This window comes from Augochlora pura, chromosome 10 (assembly GCF_028453695.1).
Source record: "Augochlora pura isolate Apur16 chromosome 10, APUR_v2.2.1, whole genome shotgun sequence".
NCBI lineage: Eukaryota > Metazoa > Arthropoda > Insecta > Hymenoptera > Halictidae > Augochlora > Augochlora pura.
The window spans coordinates 28,309,544-28,328,800 of NC_135781.1; the positions used below are offsets into that span (position 1 = coordinate 28,309,544).

The following is a 19,257-nucleotide window of genomic DNA, read 5'->3' on the forward strand; positions in this document are numbered from 1 at the left end:
AGCGCGGCATCGAGTTCCTCGAAAACCGAGCACCAAATATTGTCAGTCATTATAGCGTCCATTTTGTTGCGCGCGGTACCGGGGGTGGTGTTACGAGGAACAACACGGTCCTGGCACGGGCCTGGCACGGGCTAAGAGCGATAATAAATCTGCGAAAAGAGCTGTTTCCTCACGACCCCAACGAACGGTTTCCACCGTCCAGGTGTTTCCCGATGCCCCCTGGGACCTCTAGGCTCTCTCTGTTGGCACCTTTCTCAGGCTAACCAGGACCCCGACGGGTTTCAACGAAATCGCTAATTGGTGTAGTCTCTGGCGCGTAGGTCCTGGCGGGCCGTGGGCCCCAAGAGCGAAGGGAAAGAAAGTAGCAGGAGGCCGAGTGTTGAGGCGAAAATTACCGGGGACAGTTGATCAGGGAACGGCGAGGGTGGAGTCGCGTTCCAGGACACCGGAGCCTGTTTTTCAGGACGACAAAGAGACTGATCATGGGCCAAGCCGGGGGGTCTCTGTTGTGGCGACAGACCGCTGATGCTCGTAGGTACATCGCCTAACTTGTGTACACATTCGCTCAGTCGTTCTTTCATCTTCGGCGACAATGAAGAAAACAACCCGAAAGCTATTTGCAAACGCGTTCTGGATATCTTGGGAACCGGCCGTGCACAGGTAACAGCGCCCACGAAACAGAGATCTACTTGACCGGGCCTGGACGATTCTCGGTCATTCCGGATAGATCCGATTCAGCCCGGAAGGATTAAAGCAAGCGCGCTGCTACCGACCAGGTTCGCCGCGTACGCGACGTCCGCTGTAAATTAAACACACCTTCTCCGTATCGTTACGACCGAATTAATCATCCGAGGAGACATTCCGCCGTGCTGGAAGATGCTGGAACGAAGGTTCAAGGCCCTCGACGGGTCCACATTCTTCGACGACTCCGTTCCCGACGTTGCCCGGCGTCGCTCCATCGGCGAAGCCAACAGTTACGTCACGGAAATAAAGATGATGGAAGACGGAGACGAGACACGTACACCCGATGCAGACTATCGGCGACCAGCGACGTGTCATCGCTTGTAAATCACGCGTTAGCGACTGGCAAAAATCGGCGCGCGACTAATTTATGGCCACGTTAGAATGCGACGCGACTCCGATGAAACCACCGACGCCTTTTTATCGTCGAACGAGACCGTACGGTACAGTTTAAAGAGACGAGTCTCGCTTTTCAGCAGTTTCGAGGAGAAGAAGAATCGCTCCTTCCCATTTGGAGTTCCACGGATTGCTGTTCGATGGGCGGAGATTCGATCTCTCGAACACTCCTGCTTGTAATATTTTTTCTTCTTTTTATTTATTCATAATCCTTGCCTATGCGGCTTAGGATGGCTTCCGGTTTACAAATTTTCCTACTTCTATTTGTATAAACTATAACTATTTACATTGCTCCTGCTTGTAATACAAACAACGTCTAATTTTTGTCGATCTCGGGCCACGTGAAAATGCTAGGAATCGTTGGAACGACCAAGATGGTTCTATATTTTTAAGCCAGCGAAAGCTACGATACAGTTTCGAAGAGGCAGAATTTGTCTTTTGTTTTCGGCAGGTTCAAGGAGAATCGTTTCTGGTCGGAGTTCTCCGGATCGCTGTCAAGTGGGAGGAGCCTCGAACCTCGACACTTCTGATCGCAATAAAGGCGACGTATAATTTTTTGATTTTAACGCCACGCCACAATGTTTGTGACATTTCAGGCCGACCGAGACGTTCGCATATTTTATTCGCGCGAAACATCTGGCGCGATTTAACCAGTTAGCCGTTCCCGACGAGTATACTCGTTATGAAAGAACGCCAATATTTCGCGCTACGCGGAGACCTACATACAAATGTACTACTTTCGCGAAGACTGAGACACATTCGTGAATTGTACGACGTCCGATATTTAACAAATAAAAACGTATGCATAAATTATTCTTTATCGGGCATCGGGTATTTAGGCCTAATGTGTAATGTCACGTGGAACGTAACACACGTCCGATAAGGCTTGTTACAAATCATACGAGCGTGCATGTAAGTCTCTTGGATAATATACGCGTAATGTTATTCTTTCAGCGACACATTTTCCGTAAACGCTATTTAAAGGGATCGGAACAGCTAACTTGTCAAAACGACCGTTTCCCCACAGAGTTCTCTAGATCGCTGTCAAGCGAAACGTTTCGCTCTCGAATTAGGATGCAAACGATGCCGAGATTCTTAGATCCCGGGCCCATAGAGCACATAGGCGAACCGTCGTTGGATGGAATCTGCATTCCGTCGAGTCTCTCGCGACGTCCGACGATCCGACTCGTCGCTGACTCACTCGCCCCGAGCTCGCTCGTGGAACACAGCTGGTTCGAGGAGAGCCCAGCTTCTCTCGAGAACGGAACGGTCAGGTCGGACCTGACCCCGTCGTAGCCGTTACCGTTTCTGAGTGACGTCTTCATGTCTGGCTCTGCGGGGCATTCCTCGTTCTCATTGTCCGTTCGGCCGTCAGTCCGTTCGGTGCCTGGACACGGGACGCGTATCGCCCAACCCCCCGTCGTCGGCCACTTCTCGACCACGAGAAAACCAAAACCCGGCTGCACCGGCTCGCGAACAGACTGTGCCAAGTGTCCCGTAAAACGAGCAGAAGGCCGCGGAAGACAATTGTTGCACGGCCGGCGATGTCACTCATCGCGAACAGTTTTGTATGATGCATCGACAAAAGCCGTGAGAGCATCGATCACCGTGCCCGGGTTTATTTGGTAACGGAGCCGCGCTAATAGCTTAGTTTCACCCCGTGTAACCTATTCGAGGTCGATCATACGCATCCGGCCCCTTTAAAAATGTCGCCGACCTCGGAAGAGTTTTCGATAAAGACGAATGATTCCAAAGAGGACGCGTCAACGCTCCCGTGTGCAACACACTGTGTTACATACGCGTACACCCCCGCTTGGAAACGGTAAAACAGCTTTCTCTGTTTCTGATCGTTCGTCGCGGCACGCGGGGTGAACGAATCCTGAACGTGTCGAACCGCTGCCATTGCGAAACCAAGTTAACGCTAATCGAATGCGCCGCGAATCGAGTGTCGGCGAAGTGTCTAGCCGAAATAATCACGGCGATTGATGCGTTTTTGCATGCGACGCGCTCCGCTCGTTTTCCAGCAGCGGTAGCTTTCACGGGGCTGAAAGGACGCGCACGATCGTACTTTTCGTGACGATTAGCGGGGATGACGCGGCGATATTCGGACAAATACACGCGGTGGTTTACCGGCGGCTTCGGGGCGCAGCGCCGAAAGAAACGATTCTCTCGCGCGGATGCCGCCGAAAGACGATCGAACGCGCGCGTGTACGGGGGCCAGATGCGCGAGCTGTTTCGTTAATTGGCCAGAATTAACCAAACGAACCCCGCGGACTCGCTACCGTAAATCATTCAAGCGGTGATCGTAAACGAAAGCAGGTTTTCTTTGAGGCTCGTTGTAACGCGTGCGTGATATAATAGGCGCGCGATGCCTGGATACTCAATGGTGTATCGCCGCGTTCATCAACCTGCGTGAAATTTCAAGAATCTCTCACTTTCTATTTTTAATTGCGAGGTGGTCCTGGCGCGCACGGTTCGCCCGCGAACGGGACTATTTAACGGCTTGCGACTATTCTCTTTAAAGACAAGTACGGAGTCGTTTCCCCCGATGAGCGCAGCGTGATAGTCGACGCGTTGAATATTCGATCAACATCTGTTGGACAAGGAAAGCTTCGAGGAACGCGTACGTTCGATTAACACTAGACCCACCGACCTTAAAACTGACTAGCTTGTCTTTCTTCTGTAAATAACTAGACCGCATTTTCCAAGGAATTTCTCAGCATATATATATGCTGTAATTGTCCACAAGAGCATCTTTATAATCTCGATGGAACAGCACCTCGTTTATCAGGTCCATTAAGAAATGCAGAACCTCGATTATCCAGTTTCGCGACGTCAGAATTATCTGTTATGCAAATATTTTTCGCACGTGATCGACTCGATTCGGTGCAATCCATACGCGACACGATCTACCGTACAAATCAATAAAGTGGAAAACTGCCGGTGTAATTAGGTAACTGTTTCGATATCCGCGCATTCGTGTCACTTTGCGATCATCAAAATTCTCGCGCGTAATCCAAGTGACTGCCCTCTTATCCAAACATTAGCCGAGTTCAGCTAATCGGCGTACCACTGTCATGATACGTATAAGAATTGTAAATTCGACGATTTCAATGGACCAGGTTACTTAATGAACACGAACGATGCAGAATACGGTCGATGCCTTCGTTCGCGTTGTCCTCGCACGGAAATATTTACGTTATCCGGTTTAATTGTGCCTCCTCGCAGAGGACAAATAGAAGCAGCCTGTACCGCTTCCGTCACGTTGTAAAGCATTCCGTAGTTGTCACGGTGAACGCTAATCCAATCGCGAACACACTACCGAGTTCTACCCCTCGCTGGTAACTACGGCAATGTTAAATCTAGAATCCGAGGCGGCAGTGAAGTGTTATCAAACACGTCTCGTCACCGTTCTCTCGCAAAGATTCGCCGCGCAGGACTCACAGATGTTTACCAAGCATACCTGAACGTGGCTGAATAACACGGCGCGTAAATTATCGTAGACCCCGCGTCCTTGGTAAACACCCTTGTTATCTGCATCGAGAATGCTACCAAGCGAGATAAAAGTATAGCTACCCGTTTCGAGAACTGTTTATGAATGTAACCATCGGTACCGCCATAAAACGCATAATTACACGTCGATGAGAGGAACGCATTGTATAGTAGAATCTCGATTATGCGAACCACTGATGTTCGAACGAGCGTTGATACAGAAACACGTTTCACATTATCCTACTTTCCAATTACGTTACTTATCGGATTAGCGTCTCGTTTGGCACTGTATCTGAATAATTGTCCTATTGTCATATAGTTCATTACCTTCGAATCGGTTCGTATAAGCGAGGGAACAACGAAACAATGCACCGGTCAACTCCTCCTCTCACCGACCGACGAGCAAAGATTAGGATTACCTTTCCCGATTCTTCGAGGACCGGCAATGTGAAAACGCTGTCCCGTCGATCTCCACAGGATATCCGGGTGTCCGCCTGCGGTCCGTCTTCCTCAGCTCTGATAGGCTCCGTTGAATCCGACTGATCTTCCGAGGTCTCGTACTTCACTCCCGAACTCACGATCGGGTCCCGTATGCAATCTCAGTCGTATTTCACACGCGATACGCGCGTACAATTCGCGGCGCAGTGTCGTAACTGAAGCGCGTCGAGATTCGATTGAGCGGAACCCGACCGTTTTCGGTCACGTATACACGATACACGGTTCGCGTATATCCTTGTCGCGAGAAAGCCGCAGGATCGGCGACTCTGCTGGCTGACTCTTGTCTCGTCAGGAGGTTCGGCTCTGTGGACCAGGTCCTGGTCCGGGTCCGGTACAGTTACTGGTAGCTTGTACTGGTAACTGGTACTTGTACTGATAACTCGTGCTTGTGCTGGTGCTAGTACCGGTGTGTTGGTGTCGGTACAGGTTCGGGATTCGAGATAGACCGTAACGGTTCGCGGAAAGGGCAGAGGAAAAGGAAGCGAAGGAACGTGGTGTGCAACCTTGTTGGTCGCGCGACGTTGCCGACGGATCACGGATCACGGATCACGGATCGCGGGATCACGGGTCTCGCGAGTCGCGCGGGTCACGGTGAATCGCGAGGAAACGTTCCGTTTCCGTGACACTCACTTCGGTCACAGGTCCGTATATCGCGCGAGAGCTGCGATATCTCTCGACTTCTCTCTCTCTCGGCAACGACGATACACGCCGGTGGCAGCGGCGGCGGCGGCGACGACGACGACGGGCGACGCTATTGCTTCCTGGTACCGCCACTCGATAGCGCTGCTTTCGTCCTCCCGACGGCGACCGACTCGGAACACCGGTCCTCCTACCTTCTCTCCCCCGACAAGATGCTCTGATCCCCCACCTTCTATCCTTCGAACCAGGACGAGCGAACCACCCAACACCGATGTGTGCTCCCCTATTGCGTCGCCCCGCGTCGCCCCGCGTCCCCAGGATCCGCTCGCTCTCCCGATCCTCCAACGGGAGAGAGAACGCGAGAGAAAGAGAGAGAGAGAGGGAGGGAGAGAGAGATGGTTCGCTCCCGCGCGCAAACTCACCCGCGCGTTCTTCTCTACGACTCTTCTCTCACCCCCTACCCTAGCCGAGCGTTATATTTCCCTCTGTTGTTCGGGTCAGCCGCGGCCACCGATGAGGAACACACACGTAGAGAGACCCGCGAAGAAAAATTCCAACCTCGGAGGGTATATCGCGAATGCTGCTCCCCGTTCTCGACTACCTCCTCCTTTCCCTCGGCATTCCCCACCGATTCCAGTCGCGACACACGAGACCGCTCCTATACGAACGCGCCGCGGCGTTGTGTGCGAACGAAACGCCGCGAAAACAGGGAGAGAAAGGGCGAATAGGTGTGTGCAGACTCGTGGGTCCGTCCTCTCGCTGGTGTTCCCCTCTACCCTCGTCGCCTCTCGGCCATGCCCGACCGTGTCCACGATTCCCGACGACGATAGTCGCAACTGCCAAGGAATTTTAACGGTGCCGCGTAACGAGAAAACAAAAATATTTGTCACCCCTCCCCGTCGACTAGTCGACAGACAAACTTCCGTTTCGCGTTTCAGAACGGACCGAATTTCTCAAATGTGGATTCGACGAGAGCCAGCGATCGCGGCTGATCACGCGGCCGGTATATATCTTCTGCCGCCGGAAACGGCGCGTCGGCGAAACGCGGACCCGATAAAAGGTGAATGCTCGTTGTTCCTCTCGTTTCTACCCTCTTTCCGTCTCCCGCCTCGGCTAGTTAGCTGCCATTAAACGAGAGCGTTACGTTCCCCACGGTGCAACGAGAATACTCTATGTACGAATAACAAAGAGAGAGAGAGAGAGACGATCGGCGAGATACGCGAGGACTCGTTCCTTTACTCTTTTTCTTCTCCCACTATATTGTGAGAACCGATATAGCGTGCCATGTATCTGTTTAGACGAGACGCGCACCGAATATCGAGATCGAGAATCGCGCGAGTACGGCTCCGATCGATTAACGTTTCCGCGCTCCTTTGATCGCCGAACGAACGTCCCCCAAATTCTCAAAAATGTAGAGAAACACTAACCGAGCACGGTTTCGCGGTTGTTCGCCGTGTTCGTCCGATACCCCACCACCGATGCGTGCCCGTAGCTCGCGATAGTACGTTCACGTAACACGCGAGCGCAGCATCGCTTCCAGCAGCAGCCCACACCTACACGTAGCCCGAAGGTCGGTGGTATCGGGCCGAAGACAAAGAGGGGAAATGAACGCGCAGCCTCCACATGGACCAAAATGGCCGGTCTCCTGACGACCGATTGGCGGAACGGACGAGATAGGGGCGTGGTGTACACACGCCACGTACCTTCCAGCCGGTCGTCTACGATAAAAATAAAGATCTCGACCGGCTGGTGGGGTTTGCGCGCTGGTGGGGGATCGATGAGAAATACCGTGCGCAAGGGGGCAGGTGGGGGCAGCAGGGCGCCGCGGAGAGGGCAGAGGAGAGGGCAGAAGGGGGAGGCAGGAGAGAGAGTGCAGGGTGCACGTTGCATTCGTTACGCGTTACGTTCGCCGGCGAGGGGAGTTTTCGCTCGTGTGTAGGGGAAAAGACTTTTTTATAGATCCGCTCCCGGAGTCACTGTATCCGTGATTTAAGCGTATGCGTGCCACGTAATATGCCGTAGACAGAACGCGTGCACACGGGGACAGTAGCCGTGAACGTGCAATCGCGGCTATCGTGCCCGGGCGTTACGCGAACGCGCGTGTAACCCGACGATCGTCATTAACAAGAGATGTTAATTGGACGCAAAGCGCCGTCGCGTCGGCCCGACAGCTCGTCCGGATACACCGCACCGCTCGAATAACCAACAATATTTTTCAAACCCGGTGCTCTCTTCTTCTTTTTCATCATCTTCCTCTGCCTCCGTATTCTTGTGTCGCCGTTTTTAACCGACGATAAATCATTTGCGTCGAAAAATATAGTCGACTGGCAGATGCGATAAAAAGAACGATAAAAAGAAAGAAAGAGGATATATATATGCTCTTAAACAACGGCAACCGCCGTTTCTGTAGATGTTACTCTTCAAACAACGATAACAGCCTACGAGAATGAATTAAGATGTACGGAAGAATAGCTGGTTCTCGATCGTACCGCGATTTAAAAATCTACTCGTTGCTCGAACTCTATGAAGTAACAGGGCGTGAAGGAATTCGAAGGAATCTTTCGTAGCAATTATATTTTCGTCCCCTAGCCAAAACGTTTTTTTTTTTCCAACGGTCCGGTCGCGTCGGACGATGTCGTTCGCAAAGAATGCGTAAAGAAGAATATCGGAAGAATCGGTGGGAGTACCGGGTAATTTTGTATTTCGGAGAATCACGAATCGAAGAATATTGTATTGTGGGCGTGCGTACGTTCGAGGAAGCGTTTCAACGGGATGACACACACGTATTCCTTGCGCCGAGTGCAGGACTCGTGGACAGAGCCCATGCGGTGGCTTGTTTGTTTGTTTGTTTGCAGGCACTGCGAGCGGCTGGGTACTGCCGGTTGCATCGCTACAGGGAAAAGGGGGAACGATAAAGGGAGGTAGATGGGTATATCGTGTTCCGTTTCTATTCTATGGGTACGGCGGGGATGCAGTGGATGCGGTCGGGGCACGACGATACCGGACTGAAAACCGAATGTCAGCCAAGAAAGAAACGTCACAATATTCCGCGTGTCTGCGGCCCGAACCGATCCCCGGTTTCTATTGCATCTATGCCCCCCACCCCCTCCCCCCCTTCTGGCATCGAGCTATATGCTTTTGGAAACACGAGAGGCGTACGAAATACGGTCGGACATTGGCATTCATTTTCATAGAAGCCTGTTTACGTGCTCGACGTCGGAAAGGGGATCGTATGCGGACACAAATAGCCGTATAACACGCGAATGAAAATAAAGGTGCGAACCCGCGTGAGAGATCGAGGGAAATTCTTCGATAGAGTAGGATTGGCGACAGCGTCTATACCGTAAATTCGCTCCAATTGTTTCATAATTATTGGCAATCTACTCTCCTTAAATTGTTCGTTTTTGTTTACAAGTTAAGGAACAATTGGGAGTGGGGGGAATTTACTTTGATATTATCAGGACGCTTTGGATACCACGCTTTCCTTAAACGCTGCGTGTAACATTCGGATTTTATGAATCGATAAATTCCGCGGCTCGCTCGACGACCTCCCAATTTGCCATCGCGCGAGTTGACGCGTAAATCACCGATCGTCTCGTTGACCGAGAAATCCTTTCGGCATCTGCGCAGTCTATGTAAACACACGAGCGCACAAACGCAGAGACACCCGGTGAGACGGGCGCAGCACACGAGCATGCGAACGCGTGTACGGGTGCACACCGACGCGCGCGAACCGTACCTTTCCCGAAAAAGCAAGCGTGTCCTGGCAGGACACGAGGTCTCCGCGCCGCCGTAATCCGACGTCCGAATGTTTGACAGAATAATTTTCACGTTAGCAGGGTGCGTTATGCTCTTTTATGCTCGCGCCTGGCCCTAAGCATTGTCACCGAAATAAGCCGTATCCCACACCGTACGGCCCCTTCAGCTTTTATGTGCTTTCGCGCGTATATACCGTCGCACCGTCGCCGTCACCGTCGACGTCGCCGACGCAGTCGCCTCACAAAACCTAGGGAACACCCCACGGCACCGTTGCAATACGACGCGAAACGTGCCGGGAGCAAGAAAGACAGACAGATTAAAACCTATACCAAACGACGGCCGCGTTCCACCGGTAGCTTCTTCCTATCCAGGCGTTCCCGTTCTACGCTAACTTATTTTTTCTTTATTCCCGTCCTCATTTTCGAATGCTCGGTAACTCGTTCATGCTCGGTCGCCGAGAATCAACGCTCGACGCGTCCATGCTGGAACGCATCGAGAACAGAGTTTCCGTCACTCTGATCCCGAATCGGTCAGAATCCGTCAAAAGTCTGTCACCAGGCCACGATAAAGAATCTCGTTCCTCGAAAAGTTCGACTATACGGGACCGGCTGGCGGAGGGGGAAGGGCGGGGGTAGCCAGGAATGCAAGTAGGTGGGCCTTTGCCACTTACATTTGACACCTTTCGGTCCAATAAAATCAAATGGTTCGGTGGAATGTGGTCCTCCGGTGTCTCGGCAGAAGTGTCGTTTCCACGGCGGGGACACACATCTCGTTGGTTGCCGACCGAATTCTCTCCGTGTCCGAGGATTACAATCTCGAACCCTTGATAAGGGTTACAGTTCCATCGTCGACTTTCTCTTCGCAATCTTGATCGCTGTCCGTCGTTTCGGACTACTCCTCGAAAATCGGGTTTTCGCGATCGACGAGAAAAGGACGAACGATCGATGGAGCGGAATGGTGATAATCAATGGAACACGGAACGGTTATGCGAACGTTAACGCTTGTATAATGATATAGCAGTGCTTACTTTAGAATGCCGTGTTTGCCACGCATCCGTTTCGATGAACTGTGACCGATCGCGCTACAAAACTCCTCATTTGCAGCGTATTCCGATGCACGTGCAGATCTGTGCACGCAGTTGCAGCCACGTACTTGCGAACGCTTCGACACCGCCTTTAAAGCTCTCCAAGCTTCATTCGCATGAACTTGCTAACGATGCATACAAGCGCTAGCAATTTTTGTACGATGCCCAGCTCCGCTACGTGCTAGCGAAAAAACGTGTCACTGATATCGAGAGCATGGGTGTAACATAAATGTTTCCCGCAACATCGAAGTCGTTTAATAATGAGACCGGAACGGAAAAGTCAAAATCTGCCATAGAAAATATTAGATTAGCTCTTTTGTGTTCGAAAGATCCTAGTAGCATTCAGTTCGTTCAATATATTACAATAAAAATTAATTTCGAAACCTAGTCGAAAGTTATGCGACTAACACGGCACTCGACGTTATTGTAAATACCAGAAGCATGATATATAAAATGAATAATAGAATAGTTTCCATTTCTCGGAATATGTAGCTCGTGAAACTGAATTAAATAGTATCCTTAAATGTACACGGTCGCCGCTGTACGCGCGACGTATAATAGTATAACTCCGACATCGATTTTTCGTCACGGAACCAATGTCTTCTCCATTGTAACCGAAGAACAGGCGAGCTTGTATTGACAATAAATCCGACGTCGCTTTCCGATTCCGGGGCAGTATCGTGATCTCGACTCGCCGTTTATAGGACCGTGAAATTTTTATAACGACGCTCGGAACAACTTTATGCCCGATTGAAAACCGACTCGGTGCGGCTCGATGGAAACGACGTGGAAATAAATCGTGCTCGTGTGCCCGAGAATTGCGCGCGCGCGCGCGCGCTGCCCGCTCCGATTGACCCGTGTCTTTTAAGTTTTGATGAATAGAAGGCAACGAACAAGGACACGTGTGCGGCCGGTTGGCGACGCTCGTACATCGCCGATCGATCTTTCGCGGATTTTCTCTCGTCCGGCACGACGAATGACTCGACAAAAAGCACACCCTTCCCATTTACATTCGTCCTAATCCGATAGGCATCATTCCTCCAGATGTTTAGAAGAGTTGTTTGTATTGAGATGCGTCGCCCAGATATATAATCTAGTCAATTTGACACCCTCATCGAGGGCCTAATAGCTGCTTTCAACCCGGGACAGACCAATGGGCCAGTTACGGCGCAGCTTTCTTAGGACGAACGGAACCGGACCGTTCTGTCCTGACCCTAACACACGCGCACCAATACTTAATAGATACTTATCGTACGAGAATTTGTTCTTAACGCCGATACTGGCAATATTTACAGGGACGTTTCGCTTTACATTCACGCGTTCATCTTCTCTTTCTCCGGATTCGTGATCAGAGCGGTAGGTATCGCGTGCAACGGCACCTCCAGATACTTCCTCGGCGGCAAAAATCTAGGGGAAACGATCGATTTTTATAGCGGCGCGGTACGAAGCTGATTGAAATAGAGTTTGGAACATTTTAAAACAGCCGGTAAGAATCACTCACCTTTGAACGATCGGGGGAAAATGATTCCTGTTGACCTCCCTCAAGTCGGAAGGACCGCACAGGAAGCTGACCGCGACACCCACGACCATCACTATTATGAAACCGATCAAAGTGTAATACATGAACGATATCGTGAACAGAACGAAAGGTTGGTCGTCTGGATCAATAATCGGCGGTGTCTGTATCAAATGACTGGTAGTTTGATTGAACAGATCGCCGATACATTGATCAGTGGACGTCGGGAGCGGTGGGTAATACAGTCGTTTCTGAGCCACATTCACCTGAGCTCCGACGATTATCCAAACCATGAACAGCATGGAGAGCAATCCTCCGGCAATCGCACCCTTCGACGTTGCCCATGGTACCAACATCCCTAACGTGAATATACCCACCATTGCTCCGGCCGTAATGCCGTGCAGGGTCAAAGAGACTTGGAAAATGTCAGCTAAACGATCGACGGCGAATACGAGCGCCACGCAGATCAAACCCACGACGACCACAATGCACTGGAAATCAACGCAACGTTATAATTAGGTTCGCGACGTATTGCTGCTTCTCGAAACGTACCTTCATGATCGTCGCAGCTCTGGCCTCCTTCTTGTTGCTCTCCGGCAGCCAGGGATCGATGAAATCCTCGTAAATTGTTCCAGCTACTGTGTTCAAATTGGCGCTCATCGTGGAAAGACCGGCACTGACGAGGCCGGCAAGAAAGAGACCAGGAAGTCCTGGAATATCTGCGGCAACGTCCAACACATAATACGGCAGTAATTGGTCGCTTCTCGTGATTACCTGGGAACCGATAGAAACGATCAAATTCCGGATCGATCTGTTCAATTTGACCCAATGAAATTTTCCGGACGTTTGCGGAAAGGAAGATAGGAACGTACGTGAGTGCTTATGGGGTCGCACTTGTGATACCTGGCGTACATGATCAGGCCTGTGAACACCGAGATCCATTTCACGACTGTCATGCATATTGCTAAAAATCCGAGTGACCTGCGTAAACAAGAAATGAACGCGTTATCCATTTTATTGACTTTTTACTTATTTTCGTATATCATAATCAAAATGCGATTCCGCTCACTTGTGGGCTTCTCTAAGATTCGGCACTGACAGGAACCGTTGCATGGACACTTGACTAATACCGAGACCCGCTACCCAAGTCATCGTCATGCCCACCGACATACCCCACAACGAGTTTCTCGCGAACAGGCTCGGGTTCATGCTGTAAAAATACCGGACCATCATTTAGACTTTGGAAGATCATACGAACGCGCGCGCGTACCGCGAGCATAACCGCGGTTGCATCTTTATCCGGAAAGTTCGGCAGATATGCTTCTTACTCCCAAAAGACGATCCTGTGCCCCTCTTCCGACACTCTCCAGATCTCGGCCACACCTCCGACGGAGATGATCCCTAAAATTAGCACGGCGAAGAGACTGCCTAGCGTTACGGTCATTTGAATGGTGTCAGCCCATACAACAGCTTTCAGACCACCCTGAAAATTTCAAGCGAAAAACCACTGTAGACACTCGACACAGGATATTCGCGGTAACGTTGATTTATCAGTACGCGCACGAGTTCTTCGGCAACGATACAATTTCAATCGCCTTTTCTATAAATTACAACTGTTCTTACGTAAAATTACGAACCTGTCATCGCGAATGGCCTGAGCGGTCTGCAATAGCCGTAAAAGTAACAGGAACGATCTCGCGAGAGTTGACAGAACAAACAAGCTAATCGTTCGACAAAGACTGATACGAAAATCAGATAAAAGCTGCTGGTAATTCTGTGTTTTAAATTAGCACTGATTACACCATTCATCCATGAATAGTTTATAGACTTCGAGCTTCCGCGATCCGTTCCTCCAATTTCCTTTCAATTTTGCTTCGGTTTCTTTCAATTAAGTAACGACTGCCGCGTTCGAACCAGCCTTTGTCAAACAAACGAAAGCTCCCGATCCATTGGTGGTCTACTCACAATCGTCGTGTAGAATATGCACACGATGCAGATAACCGGTGCGACCAGGTGCAGATTGATCGCTGTCGCCTGAGAGAACGCCAAAGCGGGAACGTAGATGATCAGGGGAACGTAAATAATCAGCGAGAGGGAGTAGAGGAACGAGGCGAAGGTGCGAACCGGTCTGGTGAATCTCATTTCCAAATATTCGAACGTGCTGGTCAACTGGAGATTGTAAAACACCGGCACGTAGATAAGGGCAACGAGGCCGCACGATATTACGGATGTAAAAATACAGGCGGCGTATTGTGTCCCATATTGATAGACCTCGACGGGTATGGCAAGTAAAGACACCGCCGATATGTGACTGAAAGCAATTGAACGAAAATTAAAAATTAAAAATATTCGCTCGCAATTATTTTCATTTAAATTTTGTATGTAAACGCGCGCGCGTCCTCCGCGTCGTGAGGATCGCTCGGCTCTCTCAAAGAGTAAGCTACCTTGCAATTAGACTCATGCTAACCGGGAAACATGTCATCGTCTTCCCTCCAAGCAAATATTCGGTGGTGTTATCTTGTTTCTTGCCAAAACAACCGAAATAGATCCCTATCAGAACACTGACGCCCAGCAGACCGCTGAAAAGTGTGTAATCGGTCCATCCGAACGTGAGCTGCCTAAGCTGATGGCCGATCATCTCCGATCTCGTCTCATTCTCCGCCATTCTAAAATTGATCGAATTTTACTTGTAATTGTATGCTCGCGTCTTACCCTCCGAAACTGGAAACACGCTTCTTCCCCGACGTTTGCAACTCGATCGAAACTGTTGAACAACTGCACTTAAAACCCGTATTTCTCGCGCGTGTTCTCTTCGTTTTCCATGTTCGATTCCATTCTTTTTTATGAAAATACAAAAGTATAAACTCGTCGCGTATGGAAAACGACTACACAATCTCCCTTCCGGTTCTCTCTAATCGACCAAAATGAACTTCTCTTCTTGATTGCGAAAGCGCATACCAATTTAATTGAACGTCCACTCGCGTCGGACGTTTCACTATCGTTCATTATGCAGCAGGATATAAAGTCGCTTCCGCGCGTATAAGGCACAGGAATAAAAGAAACGTCACGATGTTTACGACACTCGCGTTTTAATTTAGTTTCCTGTCTCTAGTTGATTACGGACCTCGTAAACGTTTCCCGACCGGACGCTCGAAAATTATCTGAATCTATCGGCTCGATGAATATCTAAAGACAGACTATACCCTTACATATCGTATCGTAATATCGCCAAGCCTTCGGAAAAGTACCCAACGAGGTCTACATTCCCACTGACAACGATCAAGTTCCGAACGATGCTCTATATGTTCAACGTGCATCAGTTTAATTTACGATAGACTGATAAACTTCTGTTTATCACGATCACGGCACAACGTAAATAGGTAGGTATTCTTAAAATCAGCGCCTTCTTGCCGTTCCAATGGATTACATTGTACCCAAGATTGTCTCGGCCTTCTTCGCCAAAAATTTACAAGATTTTTCGTCGGTCATATATCCATCGCGATAACGAAGGGAACGCGGCGACGAGAGTTATGAATCGAAAAGATACATTAATACGAGCAATAAATTCTCTGTTGGACAGTGAACAAACGCAGTCCATGGTTGAAATGATCCTACGAAGAATTTACTTCAGCGCATTATTCCGGAAATCTACAGGCATGTGCGGAATTGTATACATATAGACTTGTATATATATTAGACTTTCCTACCACACCATACACGATACAAACAAACACTTTAAAAAAATACATGTCAGAAACTCGTTTTCTTTTTCTTATTTCTCATTATGTATAATACAATATATCCAGTCTGTACAGATACACAGGTCAGGACGTCCCGTATAACAACCATTCGGTCATCTGCTGCATCTTTTGCGATCTTTCCGTAGCGTTGCAACATCCTAGAAGATCATCAAAAGTATTCTTCTCTTCAGGATCCAATTCCTCCAGCGGATTTAAAGGCTTGATCACCATGCTCGGGAGCGTAACATCGTAGTAGAGAAAAATCTGTAAATAATTCCAAAGTAGTTCGAAATTTGCAAAATTTCGAGGATCAAGAAATCACCTTATTATTGAAAGTATTGTACACGAGAGATGGCGTTGAAACCCCAGGCGAAACATTGTAATTTCCGGTGCAAAACGCTCTGACCGGCTCTTCGAATTGAAAACGCACACTATTCCGTTGTTGATCTAGAATATAAGTCTGACCGTCCCAAGAGCAAGCCACGATTTCGTCTGAACCATCACCGGTCACGTCTAAACGACATAGTGCGAATATCAGATGGTCCACTTGCATAGACCTAAAATCGAATTGTCTTGTCAATGCGATACGTTATACAATGGCGTAATGATCATCCTCGACGACCTGAGCTTACCACGAAATGACTTCATCTTTTACCAACATTATTGTCCCGTCTAAAGTAGCAAGTGCGTAAGGTTTTCCTTGCGGCGAACCTTGTTCAACGTTTCTTCTTGTTCTACTTTCGTCATTTCCTCTTGAAATAATGCTGTTACTACTGTTACTACTATTGCAGTTGTGACTGTTGTCGTTATTGTTGTTGTTTTGAGAAAAATCTTTATATGTTGGCAACATCGAATCTTTTTCTGGTTGTTCATCGTAATCACCAAGAATTAAATTTCCTCCGAACACATTGCCATCGACTTGATCCACATTCGTAGGATCAGTTTTCTCGGTGACTTTGTCCATTTCGTTATTGCACGCTGTCGTCTTGAACATGAAACTGTCGCCAGGGCGAATATCACTAGATACATTTTCTTTAGACGAAGATTCATTGAATGTAGTTTTGTTCTCCACTGATGTGCACTCCAAATCCCCTATAATCTCCGTTGAAATATTTTGATTTCGCATTCGCGATATGCCCAACGTTTGATAATCTACACAACTTGCTGCCGTTTCATGATCAGTTTGGTGAGCTTCATCTTCCAAGTAACATTCCTTTGGATTACACTTTATTCGCATAAAAGTTCCACCAGGTTGAGCAACTAATAAAGTCGGTGTTCCATCTGCTGTATGCTGAATGGAATGAATAAATACATCTGTATTTATATAGAAATACTGTGCATTTGTAATTTATATCTTAATATAGTACGCTCTGTTTACCTGCAATGTTACTGTTCCTATTTGACTGGCACACTCCCATTTATTCAAGCCAATCAATTTCCCTCTACCTAGTTCTAAATTGCTTGACCACCTATAAGAGCGAACTACGCGATCAGTTAAACCCAATATCATTTCATTGGCACCGTCTTTATCAACATCTTCTATCAACACCACCTTTGTGTTCGTTGGAATTCTTTGGACATGTACGCATTCCATTTTGCCGGTTAACTCGTTCGCTTCGCTACCTCCGTCTGTTTGATCTGAAAACAAACGATGCAAATTTATAAATGAAATATTACATGGTGCGGGAATCTACTGGAAATTCGAAGTCACCTTTATTATTATCTTGATCCGATGGTTCTTTGGTTGGTTGCTGGGAAAATACTGTGTTAGTTGTGCTAGGGTTTACAGACCTTGGGCTGTAAAAGATATGAGCCCATCCGTCTCCGCATATCACGACTAATGCATTTCGACCATAATTAAAAATATCTCCCACTGCAACACTAGTAATTAGACCTAAACCTGGTATTTTATGCCACAGCTCTGATCCCTGTTGGATATCGATTTCAGAATTATAATATAGAATATCGTATAGGCATGAATGTAGAACTCACTTTGAAAATATATAGTTCTCCCTCTGTGGTGCCAACAACTAATTCATTGTCACCATCATTATCTATGTCTCCTATTGTTAATCCATGTCTGCACACGGTTCCAGGTAAATCCCATTGCAACCGTTTCACAAAACTAACAGCTCTCATTGTATAAGTACTAAATTTTGTGCAATTGATCTCTTGCTGCAAATAGTTGAAATTTGTGTGTCAGCGTAGCACAATTTAAGAATTGCCAACGTTTAGGGGGCCACACAATGCAAGTAGCTTTGGCAGTTATTAGACCAAGAGAGACTGGTCCAAAAGTGGTTGAATCTAGAGAATAGCCAGTATGATCTCCTTCTATCCAACAGTGACCTTCTGGTATCTAATAAAAAAAAGAATTAATCTTTCTTTTAGAATAAAAATGACAGAAATATGTATAAATACCTGCAGTACATCTGCACAGTTCCCATGGGTGCATATAATGTCTCCAGGCAGTCCAACAACCCGTTTAATCAACGTTTCACTTGGTCTCTTAGGAGACTTGACGGCTACTATCTCACCACGACGAATGCCTTCAGTATGAATTATCCAATGATTCAAGAACACATAATCATTCATCCATGTGTCTGGATTTAGAGTTGGTTGCATAGAGACACCATCTACTTTGGCTACGGAACCAATTCTGTCTACGAAGGTAATCCCTATAGGAATACCAAATAGAACACCACGGAGTAAGTTTCGTACTAGGAATGTTACATTTAGTATGTCGCGCTTAAACATACTCGCAAAAGCATGTTGACAATTTCATTAGGTTTATTATATAATTATAAATTTTCTGTATGTAGCACACATGGTTTGATCTGCAACACAAAATAGTCAAATATATTTTAATCTTAGCGCTTAAATGGGATAACGTAGATAAATGAAAATTTGTTATGCATTAATTATAGAATAAAACAAACATACATAAATATCAAATGGAGTAAAACTAATGTATGCCTTTCCAAGAAGTTAAATAATATCGTCGTATTTATGATAAAACGTAGATAATTATAACATAACGTGTGTAATATCGTTTATTAAGTATTAAATAGAAATTAAACTTAGGTTACAAATATATTTGAAAGTATCATGACAGATGGAGCTAGTAAAAAGGTAAAGGTTTACGTAAAATACTAAAATTCGGCATTATGAACATACGGTAATGGGTTATACTCCTGTACAATTCCAGGCCACAGGTCGATCCATTAACAAAAGTTAATATAAAAATTTACTTTGCTCTGATTGGTTGGTAACTTAACAGCAACCTCCACGTGGTGAGACTCGATAGTTCTATAACTAATTCAAAATCGATAATTACATAAAGGTAGTAGTTGTGAAATGGATTTTTTTAATAGTAAATAGATGCATAAATAGAA

At 47.6% G+C, this 19,257-nt stretch overlaps 3 protein-coding genes across 5 annotated transcripts; all 3 read right to left on the reverse strand.

Annotated features, from left to right (window-relative positions):
• Window positions 1-10,897: 10,897 nt before the first annotated feature.
• Window positions 10,898-15,686, reverse strand: LOC144476137 (sodium-coupled monocarboxylate transporter 1). 2 transcript variants are annotated; one of them, XM_078192756.1, is made up of 9 exons: window positions 15,335-15,686; window positions 14,570-14,791; window positions 14,091-14,436; window positions 13,454-13,608; window positions 13,195-13,335; window positions 12,998-13,106; window positions 12,678-12,899; window positions 12,111-12,616; window positions 10,898-12,016 (listed from the first exon to the last, which is right to left on the reverse strand). In XM_078192756.1, exons 2-9 carry the CDS (start codon window positions 14,788-14,790, stop codon window positions 11,923-11,925), a joined length of 1,794 nt encoding a protein of 597 aa, XP_078048882.1. In that variant the 5' UTR covers window position 14,791; window positions 15,335-15,686; the 3' UTR covers window positions 10,898-11,922. The 2 variants fall into 2 exon arrangements, with proteins under 2 accessions (XP_078048882.1, XP_078048883.1); XM_078192757.1 differs by lacking the exon at window positions 15,335-15,686 and adding an exon at window positions 15,212-15,321.
• A 128-nt stretch (window positions 15,687-15,814) lies between these two features.
• On the reverse strand, window positions 15,815-18,004 carry LOC144476138 (KICSTOR complex protein ITFG2). The gene is made up of 6 exons (XM_078192758.1): window positions 17,858-18,004; window positions 17,577-17,793; window positions 17,244-17,503; window positions 16,498-17,156; window positions 16,188-16,422; window positions 15,815-16,129 (listed from the first exon to the last, which is right to left on the reverse strand). Exons 1-6 carry the CDS (start codon window positions 18,002-18,004, stop codon window positions 15,950-15,952), a joined length of 1,698 nt encoding a protein of 565 aa, XP_078048884.1. The 3' UTR covers window positions 15,815-15,949.
• A 10-nt stretch (window positions 18,005-18,014) lies between these two features.
• On the reverse strand, window positions 18,015-19,070 carry LOC144476139 (mitochondrial inner membrane protease subunit 2). 2 transcript variants are annotated; one of them, XM_078192760.1, is made up of 3 exons: window positions 19,040-19,070; window positions 18,284-18,699; window positions 18,015-18,221 (listed from the first exon to the last, which is right to left on the reverse strand). In XM_078192760.1, exons 2-3 carry the CDS (start codon window positions 18,617-18,619, stop codon window positions 18,015-18,017), a joined length of 543 nt encoding a protein of 180 aa, XP_078048886.1. In that variant the 5' UTR covers window positions 18,620-18,699; window positions 19,040-19,070. The 2 variants fall into 2 exon arrangements, with proteins under 2 accessions (XP_078048886.1, XP_078048885.1); XM_078192759.1 differs by lacking the exon at window positions 19,040-19,070 and adding an exon at window positions 18,806-19,012.
• Window positions 19,071-19,257: the final 187 nt, after the last annotated feature.

What these genes read in the sequence shown, in the direction of transcription:
- LOC144476137 (XM_078192756.1), bottom strand. Translation starts at nt 14,790, where the DNA reads ATGGCGGAGAATGAGACGAGATCGGAGATGATCGGCCATCAGCTTAGG. An exon ending in AGCATGAGTCTAATTGCAAG is followed by an intron (nt 14,437 to 14,569) that starts GTAGCTTACTCT and finishes AATTGCTTTCAG; the next exon opens with TCACATATCGGCGGTGTCTT. An exon ending in GCGACCCCATAAGCACTCAC is followed by an intron (nt 12,900 to 12,997) that starts GTACGTTCCTAT and finishes ATCGGTTCCCAG; the next exon opens with GTAATCACGAGAAGCGACCA.
- LOC144476138 (XM_078192758.1), bottom strand. Translation starts at nt 18,004, where the DNA reads ATGAGAGCTGTTAGTTTTGTGAAACGGTTGCAATGGGATTTACCTGGA. An exon ending in AAAGATGAAGTCATTTCGTG is followed by an intron (nt 16,423 to 16,497) that starts GTAAGCTCAGGT and finishes ATTCGATTTTAG; the next exon opens with GTCTATGCAAGTGGACCATC. An exon ending in ACAATACTTTCAATAATAAG is followed by an intron (nt 16,130 to 16,187) that starts GTGATTTCTTGA and finishes AATTATTTACAG; the next exon opens with ATTTTTCTCTACTACGATGT.
- LOC144476139 (XM_078192760.1), bottom strand. Translation starts at nt 18,619, where the DNA reads ATGTTTAAGCGCGACATACTAAATGTAACATTCCTAGTACGAAACTTA. An exon ending in ACTGTGCAGATGTACTGCAG is followed by an intron (nt 18,222 to 18,283) that starts GTATTTATACAT and finishes TTTTTTTATTAG; the next exon opens with ATACCAGAAGGTCACTGTTG.